The sequence below is a fragment of the Castanea sativa genome, chromosome 2 (assembly GCF_040712315.1).
Source record: "Castanea sativa cultivar Marrone di Chiusa Pesio chromosome 2, ASM4071231v1".
In the NCBI taxonomy this organism is placed as follows: domain Eukaryota; kingdom Viridiplantae; phylum Streptophyta; class Magnoliopsida; order Fagales; family Fagaceae; genus Castanea; species Castanea sativa.
In genome coordinates this window covers 48,849,074-48,872,140 of record NC_134014.1, presented here as the reverse complement: position 1 = coordinate 48,872,140, position 23,067 = coordinate 48,849,074, and the positions used below count along the sequence as shown (strand labels likewise).

The following is a 23,067-nucleotide window of genomic DNA, read 5'->3' as shown; positions in this document are numbered from 1 at the left end:
ATGGTCTTGGGGGAGTAGGTAAAGCTGTTTATTATAGAATTTTTTATCATTTTGATTGGAGCTACTTTCTAGAGAATGTTAGAGAAAAGTCATGAACAAACAATGGCATAATCCAACTAAAGGAGACACTTCTTTCTAAGATATTGCAAGACACATATTTAAAGGGCAACAATGTTCCCAAAGGAATTGAACTGATAATAAACAAGCTTTGCCACACAAGGCTTCTTTTAATTCTTGATGATGTGGATGAATCAAACTAGATAGACAATTTGCTTGGAAGATGTGATTGGTTTAGTTCAGGAAGTAGAATTATTATAACAACAAGAGACAAAATAGTGGTAACCACTCTTGGAAAAGATCATCTAGTTACTACAATGGAGATTACAATTTACAGCTACTCAATCTACCATGAATACAAATGGAAGGCTTCTATGTTAAGAGATCATTGTACATTCAATTAACTGATCTTCACTTACATTTTATGGTACGGTGGATATGGGATACGGTCTTGATAAAACTTGAAATCACATTGCTCGAATTTGCCCTCCATAGCCGTAGTACTTCAAGAGCCCTTCATCTTGCCGCCAATTCTCTTTCACCTTCACTTCAACCTGTTCAGACATGGTTTGCCTTAATGTGAATAATTTCCTAACAGAAACAAAAATCATCAAGGTTGCTTGAAAACAATGCAGCGCCCAAGTTACCAATAGTGGCAGAAAATGCATAAATTATTAAAGCCCAGTTGAGAGTTAATAACATAAATTACACAACTAATTATTATAGGGGTTGCACCTTAAGAAAGACTTTCTTCTGTAAGAAGTCTTCAATGTCAAGTCGGGCAGCTGTTGCAAGTAGTTTCAGAGCTCTCCCTTCCTGTAGAGTGAGATATGAGACATAAAATCAGATAAACATATCAATAGCACGGTGTGCTCATGTCTGTGTATGCTATACTCAAATATTAATCTTTCTTTGGGTAAAATTTAAAATGAACCAAAATTGACTTTTAAAGTTATCTCCGGTACAAAAATAAATCTACCAGAAGTCCATTGATCCTATAGCAATGAAAAGACAAATCTTTGAAGGGTCACCCATTGATGGAAGAGATTAAAAGACAAGTGTTATTTTCCTCCACAATGCTAATGCCCCCAACTGCTATCCTCCTTGTCATCCTCCCTCTTTGGCTGTCCTATTTTCTATACTAGCCAAGGTCCCAATCCATCGATATACTTTTAGCTCAAATGATACCTCCTCCCCAGGCCCCCCTTTAGGAGAGGGAGAGTCAAGTTATGGTTTCAAGACCCAACGGGTACACATCACTTAGCATTAAAACATAAATAAAAAGACTCATCTGGTAAATCCAATAAGTATACTCAGTACTCACTTTTCCAATGAGGATGATCTTCTGAGAATTCTTTTCAACGACAACTTCCACTTGTATAAAATCTTTTGCAGCTGGCCTGGCTTTATAGCTCACAACATTCACCTGATAGATTCCAAATCAAAAGCACCACCCAAAAAAAAGCATTAGACATGAAGTTTTCTTTTTTACAGAGGAATACCATGCTTCACAAGCTGATCATGATGTTTCCAATTATATACCTGACATGCGTAAGGAACTTCACGATGATATTGCATAAATATTTTTTCTCTAACAATTTCAGAAACAAAGAATCTTTCTGGGTGCTCACTAACAATATCCTGAGAATTCATAAGCCACAAGGTAAGTGATCACATGCAACAAATAATTCATATTACAATATGAAAGCCTTAAGAAAAGTGCAGGAAAGATTATACAAAATGACAATTAGCAGCTTGTAAAGGACAGGCCATGCAACTAAAGCGGAACCATCTCAAAAGGCAAAAACCTTCATTATGGAATGTTACTTCATGCAATAGGTCTGAAGATGCCCATCTCACAACCAAGTACCCTCTTTGTTTCTACCGTGCTTCTTGTACATTCCCTACTAAATATTAAAAAAAAATCCAATCATCGTGCCAGCTTAATATGATATATAGCCCACAAAAAATTATCCTAAAATTTTAAACTGATCCAAAAGAATTATTGATTACATCAGTATTAACAAAAAAGACTATGTCAATGACTAAATAGACATCCCGCCTCAAGTCTCTTGTTATATCAGTAGTCACACCAATTCTCATCATGGGAGAATGTAGAATGAAGTCCTTGAAGCTTTTCACCTTTGTTAGATGTTAGTACCCTCAAGAAGCAACCAATTTTTGTTCATGCGTGCTTATCAGCCATAGCTAAGCACGATGTCAAAGTTGGCATAGCCAAATGGATCACTGGTTTGGTGACTTAAATGATTAGATCAATGTGAGTTTCCAACTGAGCAGAACCAAAATGTAATTCAGCACTGGAATTTAGAATAATTAGGAATAGAATACATAGAACAGACACTAAAAGGTCATCATACCTCATTATCCTAATGTTACATAACATTGCTCTGCATATAATACAAACTTCATACATTTAATGGGTGTACTCTATGATAAAACAACATATGAGTTAGAGATTTCTGAATGCAGTCAACTCTCATTTTTGCTTTCAAATCATATATGATCACTATTTTCTTGTATTGAGCTCTTATTAAGTGACCAGCCTGATGCAAACTCAACAAGCAATATTAAAATAATCCGAAGAACTAATAATATTAAGTCTGCCAGAGCTAGACAATTTTGGTATAGATGGCCTCTTTGAATGTGAATCAGAACTGAAAACTTGTCATAGATGTTTGGGTCAATCTCCTTCCATTTTTTAAAATCATATTCCAGTAATTGTACTCCCTCTCTAAAAATGGAGGTAAGGCTTCCTATCAACCACCTTTCCCAAACCCCACAGGAACAGGAGCCTTGTGCATTGGGTATAACGTCCCCCCCCCCCCCCCCCCCCACCCACCCCAAAAAAAAAAAGTAAGTAATTCTACAAAGCAATATTCTCTTGTACTTTTGTTTTGATTCCATAAAAACTGGAAGCTTTCATTAACAAAAACAAAAACAAAAAAAGAGCAAAGGCCACACATCTGCTAGAATTGTGGTTTGGGATCCCTTCTTTACCAATGGCCCACTCTTTCATTTTAAGCCGTTAATGGTCAAACTTACAGATATAAACTAAGTGCCATTTGATGAGAACGAGAAATAGAAATATGGAAAGAATGAAGTAATGAACACAAGTATAGTTTGCTTCTTTTGAATGTAGATCAAACTCAAAAAAACCCAAAAACTTGACAGAGACATTCATGATCTGTTCTTAAATTGTGTAGTTAATGCCAAAGCTTGGAATTAGGCTATAACATGTATCATGACAACAACAAAAACCAAGCCTTAGTCCCAAAATTTTGAGTTTGGCTATGGATCCTCAACAAACTAGTCAAGGTCGGCCATGTGTATTCTCTTCCACAGTTCCACCACTCTATTCTATTCCAGTCATACAACATTTGTGACAACAATGATAGATAATATTATACCATCACAACTCATAAATGTTCATTCCTAAAAAAATCAGACCAAAAAATGAATTTCTACATGCCTTTGGATAATAAGATGGCCCAACTGGAAGTTTTGATAGTATCCAAGCCTTGATATCTTCCACTCCATTACCATATTTTGCACTCACAGGTATGACCTCATCAACATCAGTAAATTTTTCATACCACTGCAAGGAACATGAAACTTAAGCCAGGATAAAAATTTAATGATACTTCAATAATACATACCAAACAAATATCAACAAACAAGATCTCACCTCCAGTTTCTTTGCAATTTCACCTGGTTTAATTAGGTCTTTCTTATTCAGAACCAGCAAAGTGGGTGGCTTATCTTTGAGGTTTCCTACACCTTCTTCCAACACTTCATCAATCTAGAAACAAGCAACTGAATTAAGGAACAAGGACACAGAGTTTAAAAGGCAATTCTATACCCCAAAAAAAATGGAAAAGAAAAGAAAGCACACTTTTTGGGGAATTTTACAGGCATCAACAAGAACTAGTACACAGTCTGCATTGATTGCAGCACTTCGGACATTATTCATCATCATAGAGTCCAACTTGTGCATTTTCTTCTCAATGACACCAGGGGTGTCATAAAGTATCATCTGCAAACAAACCTTTAGGTCAGATGTATGAAAGCCAGAAAGAAATGCAGCCCTAAAGAGGGAAAACTTATCAACAAAGTCTATTCCTTTTGCAGGGATCTAGAGCAGTACTCATGATACTATATATAAGTTGACTACATGCAATTTACTGCGAATGAGATATTAGAATTCCATTATCAAAAAACAGTGTTTTAATGAGTCTATCTTCAACAACAATATTGATATTCAGGACATTCTATATTCTTTTTTCAATGTTCCATTTTTTCCCACTCATTCTGTATTCTTGCATTCAGAAAAATAAATTTTTCCTAAAATGAAAAGGCAAGCCAATATAAATCAATCAGTAAGAAATTTCAAAGTGAGTATATTTAACTGCAAAAAGCTTTACCTATTGCAACTATATCAGCTTTTTTTAGAAGTCCACTATGACAAGAAATCAGCACCAGTACAAACCTCAACAAATTCTAGAGAAAATTAGATTAATTGTTTTACTCATCTTTTATTCTACTGCTAAATTTATGAGGGAAATGAAGCTGTCATGATCACCAACCAAGAGCTACTAACATCTCACAAAACAGATTCTAATGCAGGAACACTGACAGGAATCCATAAGTGCAGGTAACTAAGATCAACATAAGAGAAGTAGATATAAATAAAATCAAACCTGATACTCTGGGCCAGAACATATACCAAGAACTCGGTGCCTCGTCGTTTGAGGTTTATCTGTAACTATCGACAGTTTTTGGCCTACCATTTGATTTGCAAGTGTACTCTTCCCAACATTTGGCTTCCCAAGTACAGCCACATAACCTGCACTTGATTCATTAAAATTTAGAACCACAATGGAAGAAATGATCCAGAAAGCTTCTCAAAATCATATAGAGCACTCAAGGCACAAACCATGAATAACAATATGGGAAAGGACTCCCACAATGAAAAATTTTACTAGAACTTTTTTTGTAATCTCATCTCAATCCTTCCTAACAACTAATGCCAAAAAATTTGTTCCTGAGTTAAGCTCCTACAAAACAATTCACAAATGAAAAATACAAGAGCTAGGAGCCCAAGACAATATCTAAAATTATGTAAAGCTAACATTCTATGCCTCTTTCATGCTTTATTGCAAGCATATGAACTTGGAACACAAGTGTGACACAATGCAAAAGGACAACAATAAATTCAAATTTTGCTTATAATTCATTGATTATACATATAAAATTATCTTCTGATAAAACTATTATATTTTCCAGCTTCCATTACTTCTAAAGTGAAAAAAATCCCTAATTTTTGTTTTTTAATATTTGAAAGTGAAATTTACAAGATTTTCTCTATGATTAAAAATACAAAATTAGCGTGTCAAATCCATAAAAGGAACATATCTAATCATAAATGACATAAAAGTTTGGAAACCATTTAGCGCTCACATAAGTTCTTGCCTGTGCCATAAATCAATAGTATGCAACTTTTTTTTATTATAGACAGAATCAAAATTTGATCCTCATATATATTAGCCATGGTAAATTGGGGGAAAGACTGTCTACCACAACCTCATCCAAACCCTGCAAAAGTGGGAGTTTTGTGCACTAGGATATACTAGCTATGGTGTAAAAACACTCATGAGACTAGAAAAAGAACAGTCCACATAGGCACCATTCTTCAAGCTTGTGATTTTTTGACTAACACACCATTATTTAGTGAATGGTTAAAAACACACTAGCTGGTGAATTCATTTGATCCACCAAAATTTTACTTATTGGAGCCATAAGAATGCAAAGTGTGGAGAGCATGATGTTCCTAAGTACCTGCATTGAAGTTACCTACATTAAGCGGTTCTAGGAATGCTTGCAATTTAGGCCACTCCCTTTGTTAGACGCATTAGACCCCATTCGGCCTATACTTGCATGACAAGTAACCTAGTCCTACTAGGATCAGAATAAGGTTAGGCTAGGGTCTCTTTAAAAATTCTCTAATATGTAGCACTGTAGAGTGAAAACAAATTTAATTTGCTCGAAATTAATAAAAGAGAATTCACACGTTAGCTTGAGTGGTAATGATTCAAAGGGCTAACTGAAAGTTAAACAACAAACCATTAACGACTATTATTCAAAACCAACATATCATAACAATTATAGCTCATCTAAGACTCATAATCTTACAAATTCAAGCTATTCACATTTCTTAATTCTTCAACCATTTCAAACAAGTGGGGATGAAAAAAAGAAAAAAAAAAACAACTTGGTACCCAAAATCACAAAAGAATTAAGAAACAAAGTAAACCCAGTAAAATGGGTATAGAAAGAGACAAACCGCTTCGATGGTTAGCGTTGGAAGCGAAGTCCAGCTCCTCCATTTCATAGTCGTCGAGCAAGGCCATGTTCCTGTCGGGCTTTTCACTCAGAGACAAGAAAGACGAGTCGTCATCCGAATACGACGTCGTCTCTGCGTCCTCTTCGGTTTCATATTCGTGTTCGTCAATTTGGAGCTCTGATAGTTCCTTTTCTGACAAGATAAGGCTGTGGTTGTCCCCATTCCTGGAAAAGTTTCTGGCTTGGAATTGGAATTGGAATTGGAATAACGGGTTTTTGGCAGAATGAGGGAACACAGTTTTGTTGTTAAATGGAGCTGTGAGGACTTTATAGAAGTGGGAGTAATGGGTATTACTAGGAAGAGTTGGATATGTGTGTAGTAGAGCTAGCTCCATTGTCGGAGCTCTGCACTTCGGGTTGGTTCTTTTCAATCTTCACAAAAGTACTAGATAAGTTCCCTATACGTTGTCGTTTACGAATTATGAAAGAAAAATGGTTGCACCAAATATTTTCGCATCAAATCAAATTACTAAATAGCAACTCAAATTACTAAATAGCAACTTGTCGCTGTGAAAATATTGTAGAGATAATATTTCTTGTTATAAAAATGCTACTATATTCAGAATTTTTTATATATATAATAATTTGATAAAGTAAGAATGAGAAAAGAAATTTTTTTTTTTAATAATAATAATTTGATAAAGTTAGAATGGAAAGAGAAATTTAATCTTGAACATCTCCGTTAAAAGTTCAGAGATGCTAGTCAAGTTATAAACCTCTTGACAAGTATTTTCTATTAATAAAGTTAGGGTCACAACAAAAATTCTATGAAGTATTTATGTTTTTTTTTTTTTTTTTTGATATGGCTTATTATGCTTGGCTAGATTATTAATGTATTTTTTTTAGGCTAAATTATTTGTTGTGAAATATTGGGGACAATTCTTTTTTCATAATTGTTAAAATGATCTATTCTGATTGGAGCAACATCTCTCTCTCTCTCTCTCTCTCTCTCTCTCTCTCAAAATGCATATTGGCTTCTCTAACTATCATCGCCACTATCACCTATAGTTGCCTTAAAATGCCTCTAAACTCTAAAGTCCAAACTAAAACACTATCACACAACTCATATGTCACACGACTCATATCACTGGCGACTTTGACCCTATCCCAATAATGCTAATACCTCATAGAAACGCACACATTTTGTCACAATTATCTTACATCACATATTATGAGTAGTAGAAAATAAATGATTGGTTTATGTAATAATGACAATTAACCAATTAAGTATACCACGTAAGACAGTTGTGGCAAAGTGTATGTGTTTTAGTGTGGTACTAGCATTATTGGACCCAGCCCTCATGGCCTATGCCTCGACCTATCCATAGCCAAACAAGCCCACAAGCTGAGGCCCAAAGGCCAAAACTACCCAAAAGTCCCATACCTACATTTCACCGGATCCACTCCGTTACATTGTCTATCAACTAGAAAGATTACTTTCCTCTCAGAATTTTTCCATAGACAGCTTAGGATGAGGGTGGAGTACAGATTTGGGCTTTTGTTGAGTGTCTAGCGTTCGTTCCATGGATTGGCGGCAAATGGTGCTCGTTGGAGAACTTGGGTCTTGTGAGTCATGGCTCTCTGCCTTGGTTTCAAGAAAATTAATAGGCCTAAATTGTTGGCTTTTAAAATCTGAGGAACCGTTCCTTTTTAAGGACTAAAAAAAAATGATTTACCCATATAACAATGACAAAATTAACAGTAATCCATGCAAAAAAGTTTAATTTTTATAATGAGGATGGATTTGACGAGTTCCATCACATAAAATTTTAAAAGCCTTCTTTTTTCTTTTTTTTCTTTATATATATATATATATATATATATATATATATATATACACACACACATGCCCAATATTTCATTCATTCTTCCTTTCTTTCTGTTTTTTTCCCCTGAAGATTTCACTTGGGAGTTTGAAACCCCTTAAAACGCATAATTTTTCCCAATAAACTTTCATCAATCAAACAATTGTTATGGTTGACCTTAGCCACATCATTATTTAAGGCTAACAGACATTGGGTCGATTCCATTAAGACTATTATACAACTTATTGTTTAGTTTTTTTGAAAAAGAGATTGATTGCCCGTTTGGATCCGGATTATTAGAGCTGCATTTTGCTTTTTGCGTGTTTTTTTTTCCTTTGTTTCTGCTGCGGGAGACAAAACGTGCCGTGCGCGTACTATGCGCGCACTGTGCACATACTGTTCACACACTTTTTCAACAATTTTTTATTAAAAATGGGCCCCGTAGTACTATTCACACATTTAAAAATTATTTTGCTACAATATTTTCAGTTTTCAGCAATAAGTTATATCCAAACGGACCCTGAAAAAGCTGTACATAGGGGAAAAGAACTGTAGGTTTAACATTAGGGTTTCAAACTAGGAAAATGTTAAAAAATGCCCTAAAGACATTGGTTTAAGATCTATTTTTAGAAATATTTTATAAAAAAATGATAAAGCAATTATTTACGTTGACAGTTTTTTACAATTTTTATAAAAGTAATATTAAAATTTTATTAATATGGTTTATTTACAATTACCCTAAAAGCACCCGTTAACAGAACTTTTCAAACTATACCACAGGGGCAGTTGGGCACATCCTTATATCCACACACACACACAAACACACACACACACACACACACACACACACACACACACACACACACAAAAAAAAAAAAAAAAAAAAAACCCATCTTCTCAAACAAGCAAGCTTCAAAAGAATTCAATGCCAATACAGTTCCACTGCAATCTAGCAGATGCAAAAACACCAACATTCATGTAATTAGGCCATATGACTAATAAATATCATCCAGTCTTCGTGTGCATTAAGGGTATGTTTGGTTGGAGTGAAAATAGGGAGCATAAAAAATAAGGTGAAAAATAAAATTTTTCACTATTTGGTTGAGGAAAGAAAACAAGAGAGATAGAAAATAGGAGGAAAATTTTCCCTCTGGGCCCACCTTTTTTTATCCTCCCAATTTGAGAGAAAAATGAGGAGGTAAAAGTGCTGAAAGATGCACTTTACACAAATACCCTCAATTTAAGTTGCAATTTTTTCTTTCTTCTCTCTTCCCTGAGCAGCAACGTTGCCCCTCTTTTTGCATTTTTATTTTTACTAGATGTGATTTTTTTTGGAACATGTTTTTTACTTTTATAAATTTTTTTGGGTGATTGTTCTTTTGTGTGTGGTTATTTGTCATTTTTTTTTTTAATTTGACATCATTCTTTAACAAAGGTACATGAGTAAATTTATTCAAACTTATTCTTTCCATCTCTCCACTTTTCCACTCCCAACCAAACAAAAATAAGAGAAAATAAAATCTTTTCTATCCTCCCACAATTTTCTATTCTCCTACTTTTTCACTCCTCCAACCAAACGGGCCCTAAGGGTCTGTTTAGATATCGCTTATTGTTGAAAACTGAAAACAGAAAATACTGTAACAAAATAATTTTTAAATGTGTGAATAGTGCTGTGGAACCAAGTTTTAAAGTTGTTTTTGTTGAATAAAGTACTTACAGATCCCATGAATAGTGCACAGGACCCACAGAAAAACCACACAAACACGCAACGCAGACGCTATCCAAACTCCACCTAAGCAACCAGGAATAATGACTGAAAGCATGCACAGCAATGAGTGCTATACAATCGTGAAAATACATAACAGTCAAATTCACAAATTAAAATGACGTTTATTCCACAAGCAATGCTGCTGCAAAATCTGTAATGAATCAAGCATGAAATCCAAAACAAAATAAATAAAACTAAAGCCTAAAGGCACTTCGGCCGTACAGAAAAGCGCTTTACAGGTTCCAATATTACCTTCCAAATTAGGGTACCGCAATCAGCAAAATTGCTGAATAAAATCCAAAAACCTCGCAAATTTTCAGAGTTAGAATATCTCTCTACATGCTGCTTCAGCAAAAGGCAGCCATGAAAAATGCCTTAAAAGTAACATATCTAGAACAAGGAGCAATGCAAAACAAAATTGGTATTTCATCCCAGATGAGTTCATATTTAAACAATTTAACTTACGGAATGGAAGCCTTGTGTTGTGTGCTGGATTTCAAAGTATTCCTCAGGCTGCAGAGTGTTACATACTTTAACACACCCAAATATACCATCCAATTCCCCTTCTTCGCACACTTCAGTGGAACGGATGATTAAAAATGAATCAACAGGTTACGCTTTATGGATCAACAGGTTACGCTTTAGTGCAAACAGAAGCTACATATCATGATTTTAATAACAAGACTTGTCGAATTCATGATCTATCACCTTCCACGTTGGTAGCGAAAGGCACAAAGTTAAATTATTTATAGCTGGAACTATACAACCTCCGAGTGAAGAAACTGATAAAAGCAAGACTGTATCCACAGTGTATTATGTGACCTTTTATTTTCTTCCATGATGAGGCATCATGGTTACTACTTAATTGACCATTTATTAATTGGCTGCATCATCACCCTCAGGATTCTGAATATGTTCAGTGGAAGAAGATTCTCTTCCGGTTGGAAGGTATGACCATGCTAAGGCAGCAGTGCCTAGTGTGATCGCAGCAGCAATTGAACCCCAAACCCACCTCTGCCTTCTTTTTCTGATTTGCCTTTGATGTCGAGCCATCTCTACAAAACAGAAAAATGCCAATTTAGAGGAGGGTATAATGCCTAATCACATACAAAAGAACTACATGAAAGTTGGGAAGCATTTTATGGAAGCATCAATACAACAATTTGCAAAATGAATACTCTAGCTTTAGGCATGTACACACACATGCACACAAGCAAGCATACCCTGATTTGTGCACAAAGAGAGCACTAAATCATCTGGTCCCCATAATAGTATCATAGTTTCTGGATCTCATGCCTCAAAAGCTAGAATAGCAATCTATAAGATATCAAAAGGTTTAAACCCACAAACTCACATGAGAGGAAGAGGCCTTATAAGTTAGAACCTTGCCATGGGAGATTATTGACGTCGTTCAAAAATGAACTTTTTACCAAGCTCCTCTAGAAGGCCAGCTAATTATTGGGCCATTAGGAATGAAAAACTTCCCAAATTAATATTATTAAACCCATTACCCTTCCAAGATCAACGTAAACAAACAGAACTGCTATACAGCAACAGGACAAAGACTAATGTAACAGCTATTAGGAAGGAACAAGATTAAGAAAAACAGAAAAAGATAGAAAGGACCTACCATCATACTAGGGTTCCTAGGGATCACTAAAGAGAAAATACATCACACCCTTAAAAATGGCATCAGACCACACCACAGGACAAGGAGGAGAAATACTTCATCTTCATCCATAATGCTGACAAGGAATTGACAATATAACAAACAAGTTTACCAAAAATGGTAGCCTGATAGGCCATGGCCCAATGATTGTGAAGTCTCTAAGATAAGTTAGCAAGTAAGCAAATAAGTTTATTGCACACCTATTATATTATTCTAAAAGACTTCTAACATAATAACATACTATTAATTGATCTCCAAATATATACTTTTGCCTAACATTCCTGAACCAACAAATACAATTAATATTTAGACAAAGACATGATAGCCATTTAATATAAACATTGCACCATATATTTATCTTAAACTAACCAAGGCCTGCCATGAGCCTTGTAGCTCAATGGCGTAGCCAACCCTCCTTTATTAAGAGATAAAAGGTTTGAAAACCCCCTATAACTATCGAATTATCAAAAACTAATCAAGCCTCGAAGAAGAAGAAGAAGAAGAAGAAATTCTTACAACTCGAAACCTTGATGGTATATAATGCATAACTTCTCTTTAGCAACATTTTTTTTTTAGAATTTTGTAAATGACAATGAGGGACATTCTTGATTATTAATATTATAATTATTTTTTGATATGTGACACTAGATTAATAGCTCTTTAAAAGTTTTAAAATATTGAAAGTTTTCTGTAAGTCAATTATCTTACATACATAATTATACTCCCTTTTAATAATTACGGGCTTCTAGGACTTCTTTCAAAATGGTTGTCCAGAGAAAATTGTAGCTGCTAGACATTAGCACTGCTGCAATGTGGTGGAGCCAGAATGTCCAAAAACATCACCCCAAGCACAGATATCTGATTGCAAATAGCATGAACAGAACAAGGACTTTGCACGCAAGTTACACAACTTCCACTCTATAACTATACACAATTACTAATGAACAGACCCATCACATAAGCAGAACATTGACCACAATGTTTCTTTTGTTTTTTTTTTTTTTTAATTAATGTGGGAAAACAGTCATCTCCTATCGAACAAAATTGCAAGACAAACTAGGCAAAGAGTAGTATCAAGTAACAAACTAAAACACAAATAAACCCATATCTCCTACAAACAAACAACTATGACAGATAAGGTAATAAGGTTTGGTAGAAATATAACAAAAAGTATAGATAATATTAGATATCGCAATCTGACCTAGAGCATCTTGGTTCCTCTGATACATTTCCCGATTCACAACCTCATAAAAATGGAGTCTGTCATTCAATCGAGCAATCTCAAAGTTCTTTGACTCAATCTGAGCTTCCATCTCCATCTCCAACTCAGCCCTTGCAAGACCCCTCCCAATAGATTCTGATACGAACCTAGAAACATCTACCTGTTGACAGAGCTCTTCTGCAGGATCACAATCAGGCTGCTCACCCTCTGCTACAACAGTGGGGTCAGCAGGGAGTGCCAATCCCACAAGAGATAACTGTTGCCCAAGCCTCTGCCACAGGCTTTGCATGTTATTCAGGGCTTCTTCTGCTTGCTTCCGCTTTTCTATTTCCATCAATAGACTCAATCTCATTTCACGCAATTCAGCCTCAAAGGATAAATCTGCATGAAGTAAGAGAACCAATTAAGATAGCCAGTACAGCCACACACACACACACAAAACCAATGGTTCTCATAAATATGCAGAATGACCATACAAATGTGCCTACACTGTAGTTTACATGAGTTATGACATTTATAACACATGCACAGTTTTTTTTTTTTTGAGAAGTAATGAAAAATATTTTTTTTAAAGAATTTATATTTAAGCACCTTGGCTGATAGCCTGATACTATTTTCTAACTTTGAGAAATGCAACCTATCTCTGGCAGAACTTAAATTTCACATCACAAAGTGAGTGATGGTTCCTAATAGTCACCATTCAAAATAAAATGGTGAAGATGTACATATGTCTACAAAAGAGGAGTCATACAACATCTTGTACTCATAATAGATAAAAAATGAGAAAATTAATAAAAACAGGGGCAAGAAAAACCTAATTACCTTCCCAAGCATCATAAAACTCCCCTGTTGGTGGGGTAAGCTTCACTAAACGTTCTGCCCCAGAATTATCTTCTACATCTGTGTTGCTTGCAACACTAAGTGAATCCTGTGGATCAAAGAAATATTCAGAATCGCCATCTCTTTCAAGCTTCAACAAATCTTCCCTGGTCACACCATTAATTTTACTACTGCTTCCAAGTTCCAAGTTACTGCTCCCAAGTTCCCCATTACTGCACCCAGGTTCGCTGTTATGGCTCCCAACTTCACAGTCACGGTCACCATTCACATGCTCCTCATTAGGGCCAGGAATGCTAAAAGTAACAGAAATATCATCAGTTGAATGGGCAACCTCAGTTTCAGCATTGTTTTTATTCCCATTGACCTTCTCATCAGTTTTCTGGTGGGAGGATACATCGTCCTCAGAATAGCTCTTCATGAGACGTGGCCCACGCCGCTTGTGGTTAATGATGTATGGGGAAGGTGGGAATGAAGTGGGTGAATCTGGAAGCGGGGTCGCCTTAGGAGTGGCATAGAGTGCTGGAGTCATCTGAGGGCGTTTAACCCTTCTCTCGGTGACTGACGTGCTATTTCTCCTCTCAAGCTTTGGATTGGGGATAGGTCTTGAATTCGGAGGCTTTGAACTAGGCATAGTCTTGTCGACAGATTTTGAAGCTCCAGGTTCTAACAACGTATCTAAAGCAATAGCAGTAAACGTCGGCATGACTCTGCTTCACAAACAGCCAAACAAACTTCAAAGAAGGTTCATTTTAATGAGTGAGGAGAAACAAAATTTATGAAAAAAAAACACTTACGGTTAGTTACTGATAATTATGAGAATACGAAGAGAATATAATGTGTTAATCATATGTTTGGGTGCAAAATTTATGAAGTTTCCCACAACCCCAGATCCAATTAATTGTAATAGTGGTCGAGTAACTAATTTTGTTCTACTAAGGATTTTCCATGATAAGATCCCACAACTAAGAAAAATCAAAGATATTTCTCAAAAAAAAGAAAAATCAAAGACTACATTTATTTCACTTTTTCAAATACCAAACGGGGTCTATAGTACTCAATATATGGCTAAACTACTCTTTATTATTATAGGTTTAAGTCCAAACTTTTTAAAACATGAATTCCAAAACCTCTAGCCAATAAAGAAATAAAAATCTATTATTCCCCAAAAAACTCATACCAAAGGAACCAAACTGAATCTCTGGAAGAGTCGAACCGGATAATTATAAGAAATACAATAAAGCTAAACCTCTACACAACTTAGCCTAATACAGTTTATTATCGCCGTCATTCAAACCCGACAAACAACTTAGAAACACTGATTGAAATATTCAAATTTACTTTTAACTTTTCTTCACTTAAACAGCTTCAGAATTCAAACAGCATATAATATCCTACCATTAACAGAAAGCACAAAACTAACATAATGCTATGCAAAGCAAGTTTGAAACCCTAATCCCCAAAATACAAATTCAATATCAAACTCTCAAAAATCCATAACCTATACAGACAAAACAATTTTGTTTCGTTTTTTTTACACATAAAACAAAACAACTAATAGGCAAAGTCCCGAAATTAAATCTTAAAATACGCTTAACTAACATTAATTAATAAGTCTAACTAAGTCTCCGTTTGGTTGCAAAGAAAATCTGCACGCAAAGTCAGCCTAATATTATAGCTAGCCATTCCTGCCAGCTATTCGGAGAAGAACCATAAGAATTCAAATCCAAATCCCACCATTCAATCCCTCTCACTCCAGCTCTCTCTCTCCGTAACCAAACAGAAACCAAAAACAAACAACAGATCTCAAAACACACCAAAAAAAAAAAATTAGCAACAGCTAGGAATTTGAAATCCGTTTTTACCTTGGAGGAAAAAAGGAAGGAAAGGGAAATTGTAGCCCTAAGAAGCGGGAGAAAAAGAAAGGAAGAGAGAGTCAGTGAGTGGAGGAGCCGGCATATTAGAGGGAATCGTTTTTCACAACTCTCTTTGCTTTTGCTTTGCCCTCTCTCAACCAACTTTGTGTTCTATGTTCTAAATAAATAAAAATAAACTTCACAGGAAAAGAAAACCCAATTCCCCCAAACGGAAAACTTTTTTCTTTTTGTTTGTTTGTTTGGTTTGAGATATTAATATCGCAACGACCGCCTCTTTCTCACGCACAGACCGTTCCGCAAATATTTGAAATAGGAAACACTTTTTCTTTTTCTCCCTCTGAAGTTTCGCTCACGAAAAAGCGACAATTGATAAAGACTGAAAGGGTCTAGAATAATAGGCTACAAAATGGGTTGAGATTAAGGGCGATACTGACTTTTCGGTTGTTCATGCGGCGCCGTTTTATAAACTTGAAATTTTTTGTTGTTTCTGTTGGTGATATTATTGAATTTTTTGTTGGGGTTGTTGTTGATGATATTTTTGAAACGTGAAAAGACCTTTGGGAATTCTGACTTTTTTATGAGCTAAGAGTTGGGAAGTTAAACTTGTCAAACAAACAAAGGATGATGACGGGTTTGGTGAGGTCATTATAAATAGCGGTCTCCTTGGGAAACAGAACACAAACCTTTTTTTTTATCTTTTTTTTTTTTTTCAAAATATATTTATTTTACGGAATTATTAAAGCCTGTTCGCTACGTTGGTTTAAATAACAGTTTTTAATTTTTTTTAAAAATAAATATGAGTAAAAAAGTATGTAAAAATATGTATAATATTGTTTAAAAACTAAAAACATGTGTTTAAGTTAATATACTAAATATGTCCTTAATTTTTGTATATAACAAAATTAAAATAGTGTTTTTCTATATTTTGAGGACATGTTTTTCACTTTTTAAGGAATAAAATTTTTGAATTATTTGTTGCCGTTACAGCCTACCATAGACTCAGTCATGCATCTGAAATCTACGTTTTATGTTAATATGACAACAAAAATTAGTTAATCTGTACCGATAAAAATCAACCAAAATGTTCTCACTTCCTTTGCTTACAGCCATGGAATCAGTCAAAAATAGACACCATCATTCGAGATCAACTCCTGATCACTCTATACAACACAAGTGCATAGTGCATTCACCATGTTCCAAAAACAAGAAATTACTTTGATTTAAACACGTACCAATCAAATTTATCTGTCATGATAAAATTGCTCTGTCATGATAGCTTTTACCGGAGAAAGTCTATGGTCACAAAATTTTTTTGATAACTATTAATGTAGCAAATTATTAGTGATAAAAAAAAAAAATGATATCTGTGCGCACCCAAATATGACTATTAGACCTAAAATCTATTTGAGCTTATAATCTATTTGTATTGTGGGCTTTCGAATTTCCTATAATAGGTGATTCTATGTTCGGCAACCCAAGTACTTAGGTTTCCTAGGCTCTCAAGATCACTCTCACTCTTTTTCCAGGATGGTCACCTTCTTTCCTTAGTATCTACTCTTCGGAATTTCCAACCCCTTCAACTGAATCTTCCTTGCTTATTTATAGTTAGAATTAGTGGGATTGCCATGATCATTTTCTTGGTGGGTGGAAGGAGAGCTCTAATACTGTTTCTTCTAAATGGGTGCTTAATTGCGAATGGGAGAAAGTGATAGTGGCATTGGAACTAGCTCCATCATTAGGTTTGCTGCCCGACAAGGGCATTCCCTAGGCGACGGAAGGAAGGTCCAATACCATTACTTTTAAGTGGATGTTTGGTGGTAAGTAGGAGAAGGTGGCAGTGGCATTGGAACTAGCTCCACCGGTAGATTTTATGCCCGGCAGCGGCATTCCCTAGGTGATGCCGTGCACTATGAGTTCTACCTGCCCGGGGACATATTCATCGAAGGTGGTGAGGCTTCACCTTCGCCGGTCATGTCGTAAACGTTTTCATCCCTAGGCTTCGAGCTTTAGATGAGCATCAACACTTGCCTGGAATGAGCCTGTGCGTCTGATCAGTGTAAGGTTCTACATGTGGCATCAATATAATGGGCTTTCAGGAACAACCGGGCCTTAAGGAGGGTAACGCCCGTACAATATCAATGATAGATCTAAATAAAAACTTATAAAATCTTGTTAACTTAACTGTTGTAATAAAAAAGTGTGAAATTTTTGGGTACTTAGTAGCAATTTAGCGTTGCCATTTTACCCTAGGTTTCAATCATATATTTGTTGCAATTGCCAATGAACCAACCACTTTCAAAACACGATAACTTCCATACAAAACGAGAAAGTTGAAGAATTACAATTAAGAAAAATAAATTGTAATTTAATTTGTGGACAGTGATCAACGAGTAGAATAACAGTTAAGTTGACCTATAGATGGGTCATTGTAAAAGGAAGAAGTTTTCCATTGTCTATAAAATTGTTTGTGTTAGCTAATTAGCTCATCTTTGGGCCCTTTGGTGTACGTTGTGAATGGTAGTATCAGCTGCCTCTTTAGGCAGGTTCTCACTTACACGAAGCTTCGGTGTAGTTGCTTAAAAATTAAAAAATTGAGAAATTGAGAGATTGTGTGGTCATTGTCCAAGACTATAGCTAGTTATTTTATTTATATGCTTACAAAATCCTGCAAACCCGGCCAATGTTGAGAACCTTCGGCAAGGATCCTTCTTCGAGACTCAAATTCCAAAGTTTGAGGTGAGTTTGAAAGTTGAAATTTCGTTTATCTACCTTATTATAATAATATAAAATACAACCAATTAGAACTTACCCTTCTATTTGACCAAATTAAATTACTACTAAACAAAATTTTGTTATATTATGTTTGTCATTCTTTAAACAAAGTATAATTAAATTATGTGTGATTTTTTTTTCTTCAAAATCTCTTATTCAACCTTTTATTTAGTATTATTATATTGAGTTTGAGTCTTGGTGCAATAGCAAGTGTTTTCCATTAAAAGGGATAACACACAAGTTCAAGTCTTGGAAGAACTAAACTCTTATGAGGGGTAAAATTATTTATCAATTACCTCTCTTAGACCCACTAAAAATGAGAGTTCTTTTGTGCATTAAGTAAAATGTTTTTTCTCAAAAAAAAAAAAGGGCACAACCTTTTATTTAGGGGTAATTCTACAATACTCCCGGAGTACCTTTCCTTTATTTAGTAATATTATATATAAATGTTTAATATATACAATGGCATACAATTTTTCATAATTTTTTAAAAATTCTTAATGTGATCTATTATGATTAGTATATAAAAAAGTGGTAGCGATGGATCCATAGGGACGAAATGTTCACTAATCATGACTTATTGAGTTAATAATTCCTTAAAAAAAAGTTGTCAACACTATTTTTAATAAAAGGTTATGAAAAAAATATTGTATGACATAGTGACAATGTCCAAAACATAGCATCTTATCTTAATTGTCTTTTTTTCTTTTTTTTCATGCAGGTAAAAAGTAAACCGCTCGAAAATGTGAATGGGCATAACTTGGGGAAGAATTTAACCCAAAAACAAGCTAACTTGGCTTGGGGAAGAAGTACAAACTATAGATAAAGCAGAAGCGATGATATTTTCACCCAAAAAAGTATATGACTTGGGGGGGAAAAAGCAAAAGCGATAATACCTTGGTGGAAACTAATTATTAAACTTGGGACAAGCAACCTAAATATTCTTTAGGATAATTCCTTCTTCCATTTATATTGAAAGCTAGATGATGATGGTGATTCCGTATCTGAGGCGAGGAAATTGCTACAAGAAAAGTGATTTTGATTCTCAGATTCCTATATCTTAAACAAACATTTACATAGTATTAGCGTATAACCATGATCCTTGTCTTTGTTGTTCCGTACATAAAACAAACTCTTTTTCCTTTCATTATCAAGTGCCCACAACTTGTTAAAATGAAATACTTCATAAACCCATTGCATTAAACTTCCTTAAAATTTTAATTAAACATTAAATTAAAATAGTATAGAGTTGGCTTTGATTTGGTATTGTAGACTAGTAGTAGGAAGTAGAGTTTTATGATATGGAGCTTTAACCAAAACGTTTCTTAATATTTTGAGTATTTAGTATTTTAGAATTATGGACTTATAAAACACTAGTCAAAATAGATATATAGATTTAGATATACATTTCTCTTTTTTTCTTTTTTACTAAAAAAAGATTTAGATATACATAACAGTGAATTATTTTTCAAAAAGATCAAATTTTCAGTCTTTTTTTTTTTCTAAAAGTTTTTAAAAGAATTTTCTTAATTTTCTGGTTGTATGTATGGGTCACTGGTTCATTCTCTAATTTTTAGAGGTGTTTTTTATTTATTTAAGAGTTTCATAACTTATGACGTCTGCTCCTGATGATAGCTTATTTTTCATCAGACCAAGACACCAATTAATTTTTTGTGTACATAAAGATTGAACCCCAAATCAAATTTCCAGAGGTGTTATTTCAGTTTCACTACCACTTGCAAAAATGTTATTATTCACAATCCCCCTCGATTAAAACTTATGCAAACTAGGATAAGCAAAGCATGTCAATTGCAACGAGTATTGAATCTTTTTTACGTGGAGAAATGGAAACCTTTTGATGATTCTGTCAACAAACCGTGAATCAACCCTATGATCTTGTTGGAGTATATCAAATTAAATATTAAGTGGAATAAATTAAATTTTATATATACGTATAGAACTTCTATATTATTGCAATTCTAGATGTTTCTCATTTTTCACTAGAAGCTTCAATAATTTGCTCATCACGTATGAAAGTCCGTGAAGGTAAAGAGAAGGTGCATCGTCAAGCGAAAAGTTCAAAGCTCGTGTGGCCTCGTGATTTCTCAAAGAAACTGGATAATTTTTCCCAAAGGGTTTTGATTGTGTCACACAGGGGCCAAACTGGGATTTTTGGTTTGGAGGGGCTGAGATTAGGCCATCATATCAATTTGCAATTTAAAATATTAAAGTATATATGTGTGCTTCGTACATTAGTTTATAAAAAATTAGAACTTTTATTCTAAACCAAGTCATAAATCATATATATGTTGTATACAAAAGTTGCAAGTTTACAAAATTATATTGTATGAGAGTGTTGAGGTCTAAAAAGTCACAATGTTGCATCAAGGCCCAAAAAGGGCATAGAGAATTGAACTCCATAAAAAAATAATAAAATATTTGAGCCCACAATAAAGAAAAAAGGATAATAGGCCCAAACTCATTAAGGGTTTTAAGGAGAAACCCAAACCCACGAATGAGTAAGCCTTAGAACTCATGAAACGAAGGGAAGAAGAAAAGCCCAGCCAACCAAGGTCAAAAAATCGCTAGGGAGCCCAGTGGTACGAACTGGGCTAGAATACCTAGGGATTGCCAGGAGCTCGGAATCTTCAAGACTTGCAGCAAAGCCAGGGTTAGATTAAGATAGCTCAAAGGGAGTGCTAAGAAACACAAGGAACGAGAATAGATATGTCCCTATCAGCTACCCAATAATGCAGAAAGAAAGCTTGGGAACCAACAATTTATGAACAAGGGGCTAGTACCTCGGGGAACCTAGAAAGAAGAACCGTGAAGGAAAGTGGCTAGGAAACTTTCAACCTAGCATAAAGGAATCAGCTCACTTGGGAAAAATGACAAAGGGAAAGGCAACCAAGAGCTGAATCTGAAAATGTGAGGTTTAGAAGCCTTGAAGGAAGAAGAACCAAAAGTCAGCTCTCTAAAGATACCCCAGAATGGAAAGATAGCAAGAGACTTTTGAGGAAGAAACACCAAAAGAAGAAAATTATGAGAAATGAGGAAGGGACCAGCCCACCAATGTTGTTAGCACAACATTGGTTTTGGTACCTAAGGGAGCAAAAATGGGGAATCAATGGTATATCAGAAACCCTAGGATGACACTATAAAAAGGGGGAACAACCAACAGTGAAGGGCATTCAGCAACAGTGAAGGGCATTCAGCAACAATGAATTAGAGCAAAATCATTGAGAAAACTCTGTTAGAATTTAAGAAAAAGAAAAGAAAAGAGAGGGAAATACCGTTCGATATCCTTAAACAGCCACTAGAGAGTACACTTGGATTCGAAGGGATTCACATTTTGCAAGTCTTAGAGGCCTGAAGAGCCATCTAAGTCTATGATTTTTAAACTTATTTGGACCTTGTAGCACATCCTAGTGAGCATAACATATTACACAATTAAGAAAGTAATGGAATATTTCACATTGTCTTATGGACTCTTAACGTCTTCATTTTGTGTCTTTCTTTACCCCTTTGCCCATTTACTATTTCTTGTTGTTCAATGCATATATTTCTCATTTGTTAACATGCATGTGTTGTAGGATTCATGTTCCGTGCACCATCTGGTTCATAATTAGCCCATTTAGCTGCGGTCAACCAAGCCCAGTCTCTCAAAACAACAAGTAAATGGCTCAGGGTCCTTGTTTCTACTTGGGCCTAGGTATTGTCCAAAAAGGACCCACACAAAGAGTTTTACATATTTCTAACTTCTATATATTGATTATACAAAAGTTCTCTAATTTTCTATAGGCATGTATACCAAAGATTCAAAAATGGATTAGCATCTTCATTGAAAGTGTCAATGGTAAAAATTTATGGTAAAACTAAGTCAAGAGATTAATAATTGACTAGATGGTATGACTTCAAGTTTACAAAGCAAGCTTTAAAAGATCACTTAATGAGAGGAGGTGCAGGAGCCAAAAAAAATTTCTTGGGAGGGGGGGGGGGGGGGAGACCTTACAAAAATGGTCAAGGTCCTTAGTTTTATGTAATATAGAAGAGTTTAAAAAAAAAAAAAACATATAATAAAGAGTGTGATACCATGGGCGGTCCAATGTAGTACCGCCCGTGGTGTTACACTCTTTATTATATGTTTTTTCATACACATTGTTAAATATTAGTATTGATATACCATGTTGAATATGTTAGAATAGATGTAAAACAGAAGTATAAAATAAAAAATACAAGAGTTACATGGTTTAACCTTATTAGCCTAGATCCATAGATCTTTATTAAATAAAAGTATAGTAAAAATCATGTGTTACAATGAACATAACATGTGTGTAAGGACTCAAAAAAAAGTAAAAGCCCAAACCCACTTAGATTAGTGATACCTTGTCCTTCAAATCAAGCCCTAACAACAAAATTTTTAAAGTGAGTAGAAAACAAATCCAAGTGCAATTCTAATTTAAGTCAAAGATTAAGGCCAAAAAAGTCTTGAACAATAGATAAGCGTAGTTCAAACAACAATAGGGAACAACGACGTCCTCGGGTAAGTCCAAGGATCAGTTTCTTGTGTATAAATGTAAATCAAGTTTTACACCAGGTTATTCAATGTTCTCTTTCTTGTTATATTGATATTGAAAAAA

General features: G+C 34.9%; 2 protein-coding genes across 4 annotated transcripts; both read right to left on the bottom strand.

Annotated features, from left to right (window-relative positions):
- Window positions 1-286: 286 nt before the first annotated feature.
- Window positions 287-6,915, bottom strand: LOC142623664 (GTPase ERA-like, chloroplastic). 2 transcript variants are annotated; one of them, XM_075797101.1, is made up of 9 exons: window positions 6,419-6,915; window positions 4,776-4,921; window positions 3,971-4,111; window positions 3,764-3,877; window positions 3,548-3,673; window positions 1,600-1,698; window positions 1,382-1,483; window positions 793-873; window positions 287-611 (listed from the first exon to the last, which is right to left on the bottom strand). In XM_075797101.1, exons 1-9 carry the CDS (start codon window positions 6,810-6,812, stop codon window positions 525-527), a joined length of 1,290 nt encoding a protein of 429 aa, XP_075653216.1. In that variant the 5' UTR covers window positions 6,813-6,915; the 3' UTR covers window positions 287-524. The 2 variants fall into 2 exon arrangements, with proteins under 2 accessions (XP_075653216.1, XP_075653217.1); XM_075797102.1 differs by having other exon boundaries at window positions 544-648; window positions 6,419-6,912.
- Window positions 6,916-10,282: 3,367 nt separating this feature from the next.
- On the bottom strand, window positions 10,283-16,008 carry LOC142625997 (uncharacterized). 2 transcript variants are annotated; one of them, XM_075799755.1, is made up of 4 exons: window positions 15,644-16,008; window positions 13,764-14,512; window positions 12,921-13,322; window positions 10,283-11,105 (listed from the first exon to the last, which is right to left on the bottom strand). In XM_075799755.1, the coding sequence occupies exons 2-4, from the start codon at window positions 14,482-14,484 to the stop codon at window positions 10,927-10,929; spliced, it is 1,302 nt and encodes a 433-aa protein (XP_075655870.1). In that variant the 5' UTR covers window positions 14,485-14,512; window positions 15,644-16,008; the 3' UTR covers window positions 10,283-10,926. The 2 variants fall into 2 exon arrangements, with proteins under 2 accessions (XP_075655870.1, XP_075655869.1); XM_075799754.1 differs by having other exon boundaries at window positions 13,764-14,488; window positions 15,644-16,006.
- Window positions 16,009-23,067: the final 7,059 nt, after the last annotated feature.